Source organism: Hydra vulgaris, chromosome 09, assembly GCF_038396675.1.
Source record: "Hydra vulgaris chromosome 09, alternate assembly HydraT2T_AEP".
Lineage (NCBI taxonomy): Eukaryota > Metazoa > Cnidaria > Hydrozoa > Anthoathecata > Hydridae > Hydra > Hydra vulgaris.
The window spans coordinates 39,614,538-39,631,338 of record NC_088928.1 but is presented as its reverse complement, the minus strand read 5'-3'; the positions used below and the strand labels follow the sequence as shown (position 1 = coordinate 39,631,338).

Sequence of the window (16,801 nt, the reverse complement as noted above, 5' to 3'; positions counted from 1 at the left end):
ACAAGATTTAGTAAACTGAGAATAACAGAGCTTAACATCAGACAGGACTTTTTACATTGGCTTCTTGCAATAATAAAAGGACATTTGTTCCTAAGAGAGATGTTCTTGCATAAAAGATGAAAAAAATGATTAATGTTTAATTAAGAAACTGCTCAAGATGGTGAAAAATGTGGAGTAGAATTGATTTAAAAGGTTTGATTTAAAATTGAAGAGAAGTAATAAAAGCTTCCAAGATGTACTTTATGCATACATATTATGGATATAAACATATATCTTTACTATTTATTTAGATGCTGGCATACAATATCCTTTTATTGTTATATAAACTTAAGTATTTATATGGTGTAGTATTTGCCGAAAGAGAAGATGATCAGATGGATGTGTGGTGTGACTCTAGCAAGACAAGAAAAGGAGTCATAATCTTAGACAGATTTAAAAAAACCCTTGTATCAAACAACATTTGTTAGAAAATAATAAAGTAATTTAGGTATCAGCATGTAGAGAGGTAGCAGCTTTAGCAGAAAATGGTAGTGGTAGAAGTAAGAAAACTTTAAGAGAGTGCCTTACATATTATATGAATGAGCTTTTGATAAGAAAAAAAATGCTCTACATTGTTTATACTAGAGAAGCAGCATAAAAGTGGAAGGTTTAAGCTTTATGATGATGATGATTATGATAATAATGATCATTATTATCATGATGATGAGGATCATCATTATCATCATGATCATCATCATCATCATCATAATCATTATCATGATCATCATCATCAGGCTTTAGCCTTCCTTTTTTATGCTGTTGATGATGATGATCATGATGATGATCATGATGATGATCATAATGATGATCATGATAATGATGATGATCATCATCATCATGACGATGATAATAATGATGATTATAATTATCATGTTGATCATAATGATGTTTGTATATGCATATATATACAAAATATGACATGAATTTTGAATTAAAAAATATACTTTAGGATGTATAAATGTTTATGCAGTCCCGGTCACAAACCAGCCTCTGGCAATTTTTATCTAACTCGGCCCTGGCCCCAGTCAAATATCAACCCCAGTCACTTACTAATAGTCTGGTCACCCAGCTAGGCTATTGACTGGAATTTTCAGATAAAAATATCACATAATTAGATTCCACCTCAAAAATTAATATGATGAACAGAAGATCTAGCTTTGAACGAAATAAAAAACAAATATCGAAAAAAAAAAACATTTTTGTGTGTTAACTTTACTGATTTAAAAAAAAAAAATTTTTTAACAATTTTGCTGATCTGAAAGGTCAGCAAAATTTAAAACTTTTGAAAGTTTTAAAAATATAAAAGCAATGTTTTTTTCATGAGACTTATAATCTAGAAATCATAAAGTTTAGAAAAAGAAAAAAAATTTTAAACAAATATTTGCATACCCTTAATTTCTCCAGAGACTCTGATGCTTTTGTTAAAACTCTTAAAAAAAAAATCGCAATGTTACATTAAACATATAAGCAAACAATATAGGAATCAGGGATGCAAAACCAGAACCAGAACTCTCTATTTTTGCTTGGAGTCTTGAAAATTCTAAAATTTTTTTTGGAACTTCAGTGGTTTGATTCATTTACATGTAAAAAATTTTTAAAACACATATTAAACTTTGCTGATATATAATTTTTCTTATGTCGAATTTAATTCTAAGACAAATGATGATGAGTGGAATGTTACCTTATTTTTGAAAAAATGACAAATTGCTATGAATGCATAACAGTTTAGATATGCTACACTGCTTCTCAAAATCTTTTGTTAATGCTATCCAAACAATATTACAGATGCATTTGTAATATTGTAAAATTTTACAGCATATTAAATTTATTTTTAAGAAAATTAATTTCAAAAATAGACAACCTTCATCAATCTGTCACTTGTTACAGCACATTTTCAAGAGATAAACATGAAATGATTTAAAATATAATAAGTTGGTACGAAATAAAATTTTTATTTTAAGAGCTGTGGTAGGTTAATAAAATAGTTAAAAAAACTGCAGCATTAGAAAGAGGCATTTTACTAATTCATATATGGACAAATATGTATATTCTTTTATCATTAGAACTCAATTATACTTATTAACCTTCAATACCAAGCAATTATGGGACAAACTAACCATTTGTTACAACTTATAAAAAAAAAAAAATTAAAAAAAATAAACTGTTTTTCAAAAATCCATAAAAACAATAAATTCAAAAAAATTATAAAAGAAAAATTTTTTTAGGGATCTGAATTCCATAGCCCCGAAAAATCAACAGGACTTTGCATCCCTGATATCCCTGATATATCCTGTTTATTAGAGTGAATATTATTAGTAAATTATGGATTTTAAATATACAGGGTGCGGAAAAAGTTCCCGTACAAAAATACAATTTAAAAAAATTATCTATAAGGTGTTTTCTTTCAATATGTAGTGTATATATAGTGTGTTTTTTCTTTTGTATTCCTTTGTATTCTTTTAGTATTTTTTAGTATTATTTTGTTTTAAATTAAAGTGTAATTTGTTTCTCGTCTTGTACAAAAACTTTTGCTATTTTTGCTGTTTAAATTTTTGTACGGGAACTTTTTCTGCACCCTGTATATTCAACATTTTATTTGTAAATTATGGATCTAAAATGTGAATGATGGATTTATATACACATATATATAGATTTTATAGCACAGGGGTCTGGGTCAGGGGTCCTAAATTTTTTCAGTTGGTTTATAATTGTAAATGTAAACTGTATATTAACAATAATTATTATTTTCCAGCATGAATTTATTATTTTAACAAATCAAAAATATAACAACTAAAGTAAATAGATAATATAGATTAGCTAATAAATTTGAAAATACGCCTAATATCTTTAAAATAAACAATATACTTGAAAATATGCTTAAAATTAGTGTTGTTATAGACTTTGACTAAATTGACTAAAAGTCGACTAGTTGAAAGAAGAAATTAGTTGACTTTAAAAAATCAAATAGTCGATTTAATCGACAATGGATGTCCTACTAATTGATTAAAAATCAATTTAGTCAGTTAATAATCCCAAAGTTTTTATATCTATTTATTCAATTTAATTTTTTCAATCTTTTATTTTTGTTTTAACAATAATAACAATAGTATGTACTACATGAACTTTTACATGGTACCTAACTTTTTGGTTACTATCTTAAAGTTATATTTAATTTATTTTGCATTAGCAATATATATACCTGATTAAACTTTCAGTTACATATTTCATTAATTTTTTGTTCATTTGTTTATTTCATGCAGGGTCGTTCTGAGCTGACTTGAGGCCATGCTTTAAGGCCATGGGGCAAAATTAAATTGAGCAGTTCTAAAATTTAATTTTATCTATACAATTCCATTGCAAATATGATTGCATAGATTTTTTAATATTTAGCAGGTACTTAAGACGGACCATTGGCGCTTGGGAATAAATTGTCCCATCGTTGAAGTGGCCCTTTTCTCATATTATTTTGTTCTATTAATATTTAAACAATGTTAAAAAACAAAAAGCGAATAGAAACTACTTTATTGCTTTTATCAGAACTTTGAAAAAAAATTCTTATATTTTGACTAAATCAACTTTAAGTCAACTTAGTTGATTTCAAAAATGTATTAGTTGATTATAGTTGACTTTAGAAAATAAATTAGTCAGTTTAGTCGACAGTCGAGTTATTTAAAAGTTAACACTACTTAAAATCTATAAAATAAAATGATATTGGCTTATTGGAAACCAAAAAACAAAGGTTATTCCATGTCAACTGATTAGAAATAATCAAAAAGCGGCATTAATTCTAGATTTTATTAAAAGCGGCCGAAAAATGATCTGATTATACAAAACTGTTGCAAGTTTATCATATTTTTATATTTTTGGATTTTTTCTTTAAACCAGCTGCTGCTCCTCTGCAGCTACTAAAAGTTGTCATTTTTAAAAGTTATCGGTTTCTATATTGGTTTATATATATAAGATATAAAATACTATTATATCTTATTTAAATCTTATTCAATACTTTTTTATAAATTAAATACTCGTAACTCTTTAGCAGAAATGTATATAAAATTAAAGACAGGAGTTGAAAAATACATAAAAACCTCACTTTTTATAGGTTTTAAAACAAACAAACAAAAAACTCTAATGACTTATTTTAAAATATATCTTTTTTATTATTATTTTAATTATCAATTAATTAATTTTTAATTAATTCTTTCCCCCTGGAAAAAAATCAATTTTAATGATTTAAAACTACCTGGTGTTTAAGAACAAAATAATTAATAATATGTAAGTTTTGACTTTTATTAATTTTGCAGTTGCGGTTCATCCATAAAGGACGTCATTCAGAATTTAAATACTAACCAGAAGTAGAAGTTTATTGGCTCTCTTCCACAGAGATTTTTATTGAACATAAGGCACTAAAATACTCTAAAAATCTCTGCGCACAAGAGCCGACATTCTCCTACCTCATGCCATTAGTTAAACTTAGTGTGATGTCCTTTATGGATGACCCCCAATATCATAAATTGAAATTAAAACAGTGTTAACGGTTTTTAATAAACTGAGAATTTAATGATCAGAAACATTTCCAGATATTGCAATTTGCAATCACTTAGTTCGAGCCTTAAAATCTAAAATTTTTGTCGCAAATTTACATCAAAAAAAGTTTGACATACAGTATTGGCATTATTAGATGAGCCAGTGCCACCTGAACTGAGTTTGTCTACATATAAATTTAATTTTCCTAAAATCTTTTTTTTTTTTTTATAAATTTTATTTTGAATTTTACAAAATCTTAATTTGTTTTAATAATATACAATTAACATTTTAAATTTTTTATTGTATTTACTTTCCCAAAATAAAGCCACTACAGCTGAGAAGGATCAAACACTTCAGTTGAGAAGGCTCAAACACTTCAGTTGAGAAGGCTCAAACACTTCAGTTGAGAAGGCTCAAACACTACAGTTGAGAAGGCTTTTCTCTATTTTTTTTTTTTTTTTTTTAAATTGTTGTTACAATTCTTTAACAAAGAAAGACATGCCTTGAAAACAAGGCTGCTGAGCAGAGAAACAAGTTGAGCATGAATTTAACAGGGACATAGTGGGTGTCAAACTCAGAACTTCTTGCACTACCACATTAAATGAGATATTTCATGAAGTAGATCCCGCAGTCAAATGGACTTTGTCTGTGTTAAATAATTTGATAAAAACTGAGAAGATATCGTCCCAATGATTTTTATTAAAATGTTTTCATTGATGGCTGTTAAAAAAATTATTTTTATAAATTTCATAGCTATATTATAGTATGAGGAAGTTTATTTATTTTTATTTTAACAAAAGTTTTAGTTTAAAAAATAAGTTGTCTACTTTCATCATCATACTCGAAGATCATTGCAAAATTAGGAGTTGGGTTTTTTTAAAGCACAACCCATTCGAATTCAAAGTTCACAACCTATTCCAGTTTAAAGTTTAAGGGTAAGATGAAACAAAAAAGAAAACCAACAGATGAGTTTCCACATAACTCATCAAACATTTGATTGAATTGAAAAAGAAACTACAGGCTCCATCATATCCTCAAACTAACATAAGTTCTCTTTTATTGAACAACAAACAAAAGCAATGAATCAACGGATCCATCTTATACAGCTGGTGTGTTCAACACATTAATGGAATATTGTTCATTTTTGGATACAAAGAAACACACTACAATGTTAAATTTTGGAGAGAGATTAATACATCTTCTGCAAAACTTGGGACACAAAACTATTATAGTTTCATTTCAACTAATGATGTTTGCACTTATTTGAATGTTTCTAAGAGCAGAACTCATACTAATAAAGTTTTTTTTTTCTTTCCAGTTATGAATCAGGACATATGTAACCTGTATTTATAATGCTCAATCATTTTTAGCACTTTAGAGGAGTATCAAGATCTTCATGTTAAATTTATGAAAAAGTCTGCAATAAGGTAACACTCCGTATCTGGAAATTAACCAATTAAACTGAATATATGCACATATATATATAATATATATATAATATATATATACATATATATATATATATATATATATATATATATATATATATATATATATATATATATATATATATATATATATATATATATGCGGTAGTGGTGTAGTGGTAGAGCACTCACTTCATAAGTGAGAGGTTCCGAGTTTGATTTCCACCATGTTCATGATAGTACCGTGCTCAACTAGTTTCTCCGCCCAGCGGCCTTGTTCATCAAGGTTCGTGCTTTGGAGCCATATAGTTGAGAGAGGGTTGTAAGCACAATTAAGTAGCCTCCTCATCAGTAGTGGCCTTCTTGGCCTTGACGAGGTAATTCACCTCCCCAAGGCCAAGAAGGCCACTACTGATGAGGAGGCCAAGAAGGCCACTACTGATGAGGAGGCCAAGAAGGCCACTACTGATAGCCCCTCTAAACCCCTCTTCGCTAGCTATGCAGGTCGCTCATCTAGATAGTCTTGCACGGGCTTTTTCGAAAAATTAAAATTATGTTTTGATGAAATTTTTAAAATTCTAAAATTTTAATTTGTTGATTCTTCATGCCAGGTATAGTAAAAATTTTAATTGTAACAATAAATGCTTTTTTAGCGATAAAAAGACAGAAAAACAACTTGCAAAAAAAAAAAAAGAAGAAAAAAAAACTAGTGTTTTTTTTAAGTAATATTTTATATTTAATTTTTATTTAATAATTTAGTAATTAATAAATAATAAATTCAAATGTTAAAATATAATCAATCGTTCTAATAAAACAAAAATATATAAAAAACTGTTATATAGTTGTTTTATAAAAACGAATAATCTTAATTATATTATTATAAAAGTTCATTCATTTCATCTTCTTATTTGTGAATGAAAATGTCATCGTATATAAAAATTTCTACAATCGCTTTATTAACAAGTAGGAGAGTGACAAATCATATAAAAAGACTTAAGTAATTAAACTTCGAATAGTTAGATACTTTTAAAGTTAAGATAATAGTTGTTTGAAGTTACACTGCAGTTTTTATCTTTTGCTCAGAGTTATTAGTGTGCGCTCTACTTAGTGAGTTTTTGTTATTTTGTTTTTGTTTCTTGATTTTTATTAAGACTTTATTCTTTTATTCTCCAGTTTTATCAGTTGTATAATTGGATTTTTACTGAGTTTTTTCCACATATAGTCAAACCAATAATTTGCAAGCAACACAAAAAATGGCAGAAAAACAACCTTTGCAATCATCACGTTTCTTTATTCAGGCATCTTGACATTTACTTAAAAAATTTTGCAATGAATGTTGCAATTTTGCAAGATCTATTTGAGTATTAATATATTGTCTTAAAAATAATAAAATAATGGAATAAAATATAACATTTATAATGCGCTTCTTTAGTTGATTCATTTTTCTTGTGCTTTGTAACCATGATATCTCTAAGCTATAAAGATATAGTGACAATTAAGTTTACAAATTTCCAAAGAATACTGAAAACATGGAGTATTAAGTTAAATTCTTTTGCAACACATGCATATTTTGCCTGCTTTTTAACATACTAATTATTTATCTTTTAACATAACACAGAATAATACGGAACAGTTATAGCTGTTTGAAATAAATTGTTTTATTTTTATTTTTTATTTTTATATTAGAATATTCAAAAATTATTTTTTTCATAATTTTTTAGCATATCCTGAATGAAATCGTTTTGCTTTTTAACTAGTAAAACAAACAGTTTTACAAAATTACATCATTTGAGAGGTTTTTAAAACAAATAAAAACATAAAAATATTCAACTTTATTTTTACAAAAAATTTATATTTTGCATGGGCTTTATTTCGCCCGTGTAAACTGATTTGCATGGGTGTGGAGGCGCGTGTGGGCTATAGCCTGCCATTCCTGCTGAAGCCTATGTGTGTGTCTATATATATATATATATATATATATATATATATATATATATATATATATATATATATATATATATATATATATATATATATATATATATATAGGGTAATTCCATATGAAATCATCCAAAAATAAAAACATTTTCGACACCCTTTCGTCTCAGAATTTGTTCATTTTTACCTCACATGCAGTCTATATTAAAAAAATAACAACTGCGAAAATTTTAGTTAAAAATACACATGGGTTGCAGAGATATTGTCAGTTGAAATAATGCTGACACAGCATTTTAGTGATTATCTGAAGCAACTACAAAGCAACTTTGACATATAGTATCTTCATAATGGCTTGGGGAAATTTCCTAAAATTTAATACTCCAATAGATTTTTACTTTTTTTATTGTCTCAATAAATGCTCTCAATATTTTTTTATTTTTATTGTCTCAGGAAATGCCTTGTTTATCTAAATTTATTCAAAACTATTGACTTGTAAATTCATGATATTTGGAGGTAAAATGAAGACTGTGGCCCAAAATCCTGAGTAAAAAGTTTAATTGTATATCATTATTTTATCTTAGATCTACTGAAAAAAATTAGCTTCATCAATTGTCTCTCTAATACTTGATCAAAATTTGCGTCTAAAAATTCGTCATCTTTGAAAAATTTAAATTTTGTAATGCAAGCAATTAAAATGTTTTTTAAAACATTTGATTAAAACATGAAATAGTGTTATTTATTGACTAGTTTAGGACATTTATAGTCATGGGCCAATGGAGGGCCAGGGGGCATCTGCCCAATTCTGCCTCACCCCCACCCCTCCTCAATCTCCCAGGATTTTATTATTATTATTTTTTTATACATTAAATGAAAATAAATAAATAAAAGGAAAAAAATTGTAAATACGTAAAAATGTAAATTATACAAGTGGTCTAAAACTTATTCACAGTACTGTGTGTGTGTGTGTGTGTGTATATATATGAAGACCTCAGTGGAAAAACCGGCGTTGTCACATTTAAAAAGTATTGAGAAAGTATTTATTGATCATTAATAAAAGTCTTTATTTAAAGCAAATGAAACTAAGCAATTTAAAAAAATTTATATTATAATTATTTTATTTAAAATTTATTCAAAACAAAAGATTTTGTAATTTTTCATACAAAAATTTTTTTTTTTTGCTTTAAATAAAGACATTTATTAATGATCAACAAATACTTTCTTAATACTTTTTAAATGTGTTTTTAAATATATATATATATATATATATATATATATATATATATATATATATATATATATATATATATATATATATATATATATATATATATATATATAGGCCTTGTTTTAAATAAAAAACTTTTAACGCAATAGCCTAATGTGAATTTGACATCATAAAATTCTCTTTATTTATTTTTTTTTAATTTTACATATGCATTATGTTGAGAAAAAAAAGAAACTTGTTAATATCAAACTTTTTAAAAAATGTAATTATTTAAAATAAAAAAAATAAATAAAAGAAAATAAACATTTCCTTATAGTAATAATAAAAAAGAAGTTGAATAATATTTAACTTGCTTTTTGGAAATAACATTATTTCAATAATTTAAAAAAGTTAATGTCTTAGAAAAATAAAAAAATAAAGAGTCTTAGAAAAAATATTTTTGAATTTTTAAATGATTATTTCTAATTTATTATTGTGGCTTTGCAACTATAAATGATTTTTTATTTAAAAAAATTAGAGAGTAACAAACAAAAAAATTAAGTTAATTTATTTACTTTATTTATTAATAAGTACTATAATTTATTAATTTATTAACGATTTTGTTGTGAAAGCAAAGATTATTTTTCCAAACATCATTTATTAAAATTATATTGCTGTATATATCATTTATTAAAAAGTAATTGCTGCGATTTAACATGCGTTATAAAAAAAAAAAGTTTAACTTACATTTTGTGCAACTTTTTGATGCAGTCGTTTATTTCAAATTTAATTTTGAGTAAAAATAAAAATCTTTAGGAAAATGAAAGGAAAACCGAAAAAACAATTGAGTTTTTTTTTTTTTTAAGAATAAATAAAATTTAAATATTGAACAATATTTAGTAATATTTTTAAATAAATTAGACAGTTAAAATAAACCCAAGCATTAACTTTAATAAACTTAAATATATTTTTTAAATCAAAATTAGATTATATATTTTTTAAATCAAAATTAGATTATATATTTTTTAAATCTAAATTAATTTATCTATTTTTATTATCGGAATAAAATTATATATTCTTGTTAAATTAATTTTAAATTAAATCATATACTTTTTATCAGAATTAATCTTGTTATCTTTTTTAATCTAATTAATCGTTTGCTTCAAGCTTAAAATATTAGCAAAAAAATCAATCATTACAATAAAAACAAAACAACAATAAATTTTTAATTTTGAGTTTTTTTCATTAGTAAATAGCGCTTATATCTAACATAATTGTCATTCAATCTTTTATCTTACCACTTATAGAATAATTTAAAAGTTAAAAAATGATAAAAAGTTGCTTACCCAAAATTGCTTACTGCTAAGGTAAAATCGCTTAAAGCGTACGTAAATCACTCTACGCGTAATGCTTTAAAACAAGGCCTGCATATATATACTATAGCACTTTAGAAACTTAATTTGTTATTTATTATTATCATTTTACTTAAAAATTTAGATACAAAAAAAATACATTTACTAAATACAAAAAAATTTAAAACATTGAGTTTAACATACGAATGAAGATTAGAATTTTCACTAGTTCCCATTTCCCCTAGATCAGCTGCAATTTTTATTATAGCATCTGCCATCTTTTTATGAGTACTAGTCATTTTGTCACATTTTGCAGCAGCATCTTTAATTCTAATAAAAAAACTTAATTCAATAAATAACTTAACAAAACAATAACAAAATAGTAAATTATTAATTAAAGATATCAAATCAGAATTAGAGCTTACAAAAACAATAACAAAATAGTAAATTATTAATTAAAGATATCAAATCAGAATTAAAGTTTACAAAAATAAACGTCACAATAAAAGTACAGTTGTAAAATACCGGTTAAAAAAGTCAACTTGAAATTTTTTTTCATTTTCAAAATACTCATCTATGTCCTGAAAATAAAAATCAAATATTAGAACAACAGAGATATTAGATAAAATAGAGGGAGAACTAACAAACAAAGTTAGCAAACAAGCATAAATTATGTTAATTTGATAATGTAGAATTTTTGGTGAAAGTTTACTTGAAAAAAAACATTAAAAATAATTACCTAAATGTACATACAAAATTCATATACTTACAAGTCATTATTAAATAATAATAGAAAAAATATTTGAAAATATCTTGCCATTCATGCGTATTTAGATTGGCACTGTCCAAATATATTTTGAAAACTTGAAGTTTAAAGATACCAACTTAAATCTAAAGTTTTCTTTTTTATAAGAAGGAAAAATGAAGCTATTTTAAGGCTAATTTTTAACAGTAAATATGCATTAATATATATACTTATGTATATTTATAATGATTTATAACTATGTTTATAAACCTACTTATAAATGACTTCAAAATTTATAAACATAATGTAAAATAATTTTAATTTAGTAAGACTTCACATGATTAAAAAGGCTGGCGTACAAAAAATCAATGGCATGCAATCTGAACCACACAAGCTTGTTTAAAAATGTGTGCGCTTTTTATACATTTGTCCAATTTTTTCAACGCTTATGTTTTTATCTTCCCACTTTTCTTTGTATTGAGAAAAAAGATACAACATTGTTAAAACATTTTTCTAAACTAAATTTAAAAATTGTCTAGCGCTAATAAAGTAATTTCCTGATACTGACTGATAAAACTTTTTCATACTACAAAACAAAACATTTTAAAATTAAAATGTTTTGTTTTGTATAAAAACACTTTAAAATTAAATATTTTATCTTTTTAATTTTTAAATTTTTCTAGTTGTTTTTTTTAACTTTCTCTTTCACTGAGATTTGTTTTCATTTTTTTTAGTTTTTCTCCCCTGTAGTTTAGCTTAGTTTTTACTGTAAATTTTTGAAAGACTTAAAATGTCAAAAAAAGCAAACAGCTGTAATCAAGTTGTCAAAACAAAATATTTTATGCATGGACAGGCAAGACGTGCAACCGCCATTTCTGCTCAACCGTGCTTTCTGGCAAGACTTGTAATATCATAATTTGTTGCAACTATTTCAGATAATTGAGTATGAAATTAAAAACAAACACAATTCAATTGATAAAATGCTAATGTAATTAATAAAAAAATTACTTTCCGCTAGTTGAATCAAATTTGAAAAAATTTATTTTCTTTTGTTAAAACATTTTTAAAGAACATAAAATTCAGATTTTATAAGAAAACTAACATTGTTTACAAAAGTTAAAAAAAAACTTAATGTAGTACCATTGTCTTGATTGTTAACAAGAAAAAAGAAAAACAGTATATGCAAATATAATTATGCAGATTAATCATTACATTAACTATGCAAATTAATAATTATTAAAATTTTAATTATTTATTATCTTTAAAATAAAAAACATATTACTTCCATACCTTTTGTCCAGATAATAGTAGTTTTTCATCAACTCCTTTCGCAATACCTTTTGCAATACCTTTAAAGAAATCTTTTGTGTTTCTTCCTCGAACACTTAGCTGTAAAATAAAAATAATTTCCAAACAAAAGAAAGTCTAATGAAAATGAAATTTAAAAATTAAAAAAAAGATTATGTACTGATTTCTGCTCAGAGTTACTAATGATTTAATTAATTTTAAATAAATATATTTTAAAAGTATTACAATTTTACATATAAATAAGGAAAATAGTATTAAACTTATATATTTTTTTTAATTTTAAATTTTACTGTTAATGACTAATATTGAAACTATTAGACACTCACCCAGCAAAATGCTCTGAGTTTTAAAGCCCTTTTTATGACTAGAAACAGTTTCTTCCATTTTAGGGTTTTTTTTCCTAAAATATTTTTTTTATTTGTGACACGTGAGATTTACATAAACTTTTAGCTTGATTAGAAAACTTTGAGAAGCAATTCTTGTAAAAGAACTCAATCCTTTTAAGTATATCTCCATAAAATATGTTTTTTTGACCCTTCAAAAATGAGCTTCCTTAAATAATTTTGTTTTAGGATGAAGCTTATATTATAAAGATAAAATATCACAAAACAAAACTAGTTTTTAGAAATAATAAAGAACTTAAATAAATATTAAATACTTCCTAAAAAATAATATAAAATATATAGGTATACTTTGTATATTCAAACAGCAGAATGTTATAATTTTTAGTACAACTTAAGTCAAAAATGTAAAGAAAAAAATCACTTTAACAATAATTTAATTCTAATCATGTTTTTTTGCTACTATTAGCTGATATCACCTCCTGCAGCTTCTGTAATCCTTTGTACACACTTCTCAACTGATTGGGCATAAGAACTTTGTTAGAAATAATCATGGAGGTATAAATAAAATCTTTAATAGTAGCAGATGTAAAATTGCATGTCAAAAGTTATTGCTCCAGTCAATGAGGCTAAAAAGATTTTCAGCATCAATGTTAATATCAGGTTTTCTTCAATACCTATGGCTATATTCACCAAAATTAGTTTGCTAATTCCAATGAGCTTAAAAATAATTTTCACAGCTTGAACTATCTTTTTTCTACATTACATGATATTTTATATTACGAGAAAATCTTTTAAATAAAGTAAAAAATTGTTTAGATCAATGTTTTTTGTTTTAGCAAAATATTTATCTATATTATCAAAGAATATTGTATATAATATAACTTGTTTTTTATTTTAAAAGTATGTACTTTTTATGATAAATAACTTTTAATTAAATATTTAATATATTATGTGAAGCACTTAAAAAATGGCAAATTACTTCTAATGATTGTTTATAATTACATCACTCTCACTACATATCATAGCTTGAAAATAGTTTTTGAATGTGCATAGCAAGCTAAACTTTTTATTGAGGAGTTCTAATTTAATATAAATTGTGTTCTAAGTTCTTAACCCAACCTGATTTGACTTTTATGTTAAATCCATTTGCAACATAAACAACTACAACAAAGATAACAACACATATAAGGTCAACTTGTTTCTCTGCGCAGCGGCCTTGTTCGTCGAGGTTTGTGTTTCGGAGTTATAGAGTTGAGAGAGGGTTATAACCATTATTAAGTAGCCTCCTCATCTGTAGTGGCCTTCTTGGCCTTGAGGAGGTGAATAACAAAAAAAAAAAAAAAGGTTATAAAGGTCCATACCAGATCTCCATACCAGATAGCCTATGCAGCAAAACCTATATTCTGCAAAACCTTAGTGCAATTGTGAGCCATTTGCTATGTCAAACCTTATTGCTTTGGTTATTTAATAAACAAACCTTTATTAGGGTTCAATATCAATATTTGTAAAACTAGGATTTATTTCTTGGTGTGTTACTGTATTTAACATTTTCCCAAGTGGTCCAGACATTTGCACAATCTTTCTTTTACGAAAGTAACTTTAATCTCTAATATAGTTCTATTATGAGTTGCTGTCTTTTCAATTATTTCATGATGTCTGATTAATAAAACTTAGAGTTTAAAGGTGCTTGTTAGTTCATAAAATCAGGGTTGAAAGTTGGGTAGAATAGTACATCGCAGCCAACTTCCAATAACTTTTTGCAGGTAATTAAAGAAATATGTTGTTGTGCATTATCATGGTGAAAGACATCAACATTACGATTTACAAATTCTTGACGTTAGTTTTTGCAAGAACTCATTTAACTTCATTAGTTGTTAACAGTATACAGTAGAGTTGATTGTTTTGTTAGGTGGCAGAAGCTTAAAATACACATTTCCTTTATAATCCCACCATACCGACAACATCTTTATTTGACGAGCATCAGCTTTTAATGATAATTAAAACGATACACCAGGTTTGGACTATGACCTTTTACTTTGAATATTAGAGAAGATAATTTTCATTGCCAGTTTCATCATTCTTTCAAAATGGATCAATTTGATTCTGTTTTAAAAGCATATTGAATGTTGCTGCATTGCATTAAATGAATTTTTTTGAGTTTGTGTCAAATCCAAACATTAAGCTTTTTCACATTTCTAAGCTTTTTCAAATGATCATCAACAGTTGATTTGGATGCATTTAGCTTTTCAGCAATTTCATTAACCATTATATCTATTAACATCAAATAAAGCTTTTACCCTTCATCAATCTCAGTTGGTCTACCGTGTTTCATTTTTCAGTTCAAGATGCATTGTATCTTGAAGTGAAAAATTTCCAGAAAGAAACTTTGCAAGCCAATTTAAACAAGTACGCACTGTTAATGCATGACTGCCATACACAGCACATATTTTTCGGTGTGCATCTACAGCTTTTTTACCTTTTTCGAAATAATCAAATATGTCAGAAATGTCCATTTTGATCTGAGAACTATGTCAAAAAAGTATACATGTGATCACCTCAACAAAGCAAATATTAATCTATACTATTAAATGATAAAGTAAGTTTTATATTTGGAGTACTCAGACATGTTTAAAAGCTTACTAAAACATTTGTTACAACAAACCTAAAGAACTTTCTTGACAATGCAACATTATAACGCTTTATTTATTTTTTTACTGCATTAACCCCCGTAATTGAGAGAGCCACTAGAGCCAAGAAAGCTTTTTTTTAAAAAAGGTCTACACAATGTTATATCATAATGTAAATGACATTTATATATATATATATATATATATATATATATATATATATATATATATATATATATATATATATATATATATATATATATATATATATATATATATATATATATATATATATAAACCTTTGATATACATTTTCAAAAAAAAAAGTTCTTCAAAATTTCCATTCCTTTATCTTAGATATTCAAAACCATAAAATATTTTCAGGGAATTGGGTTAAAAAAAACATTTTAAAAATACCATAAAATTTTTTTTATAGACTTTTGTATCTGTTTCTATGCAATATGGGGTGTTTTTATGCAAAACATAAGTAAAATGTATTTGAAATAAGTTTTATCTACTTGAAATTAAATTATATAATTTGAGCAATTGAAATAAGACTATGCAACTTTAATGATTGTCATTATGTTTATGGTTTTAAACTTGGTAAGAACAATTAAATTAATTAAATAATTGAATTAATGATAATTATATTCAGATGAAAATAATATGAACACAAACATGTTAAACGATAAAGATAATTAAAAAAAAATTAATAAAAACTGACATCTTCTTTGTATTCAAGAAACACTCTGTAGTTATGATCGTTGCGTAACACAGGATGTGCAGCCAGTCTTGTAAGAAAGACTTCATGCATAGCAACTGTTTTTTTAAATGTAGCAAGGTACTCACTAAAGTAAACCACAGCAAAATGTTTATTGAAAAGATACTTTAAAAAAGGAAAAATTAATTTTAAAAGGATCCCCAAGTGCCAAGACAAGTTGTGTTCATAGCTTAAACCTTAGAAAATAAGTTACTAAAATTACTAAACTTACTAAAATGAATTCTTTATTGAGATATTAAAAAGATCGTTAAGTGCCATGACAAGTTGTGTTCATATTAAAGAAAATGTTTTTAAAAAATGTTTAGGGTGAATTTTTGTTTGATTAAAACAAAATAATAAACGAAAAACTAACTTTGTAATTTTAATCGAAGCTTGCATTTTCTATTTTAGTCAGGATTTCAAGTCTTAATATATATACATGTTTTATACATAAAAAATGTACACATTTTTTTTTAACACAATCTACAGATATTGTATAGTTTTGATAAGAATCTAAAAATTAGTTATAAACT

At 25.3% G+C, this 16,801-nt stretch overlaps 1 protein-coding gene across 1 annotated transcript in view; it reads right to left on the bottom strand.

Moving 5' to 3' along the window:
* Positions 1 to 16,801, bottom strand: part of LOC100205037 (sorting nexin-32) — a 77,297-nt gene that overhangs the window by 10,147 nt on the left and 50,349 nt on the right. Inside the window, exons 7-11 of the mRNA XM_065805673.1 lie at positions 16,233 to 16,356; positions 12,520 to 12,618; positions 11,010 to 11,065; positions 10,689 to 10,814; positions 1,429 to 1,468 (exon numbers count right to left, since the gene is read on the bottom strand). Of these exons, the coding sequence (XP_065661745.1) occupies positions 1,429 to 1,468; positions 10,689 to 10,814; positions 11,010 to 11,065; positions 12,520 to 12,618; positions 16,233 to 16,356 (445 nt within the window). The remainder of the gene's footprint in view (positions 1 to 1,428; positions 1,469 to 10,688; positions 10,815 to 11,009; positions 11,066 to 12,519; positions 12,619 to 16,232; positions 16,357 to 16,801) is intronic.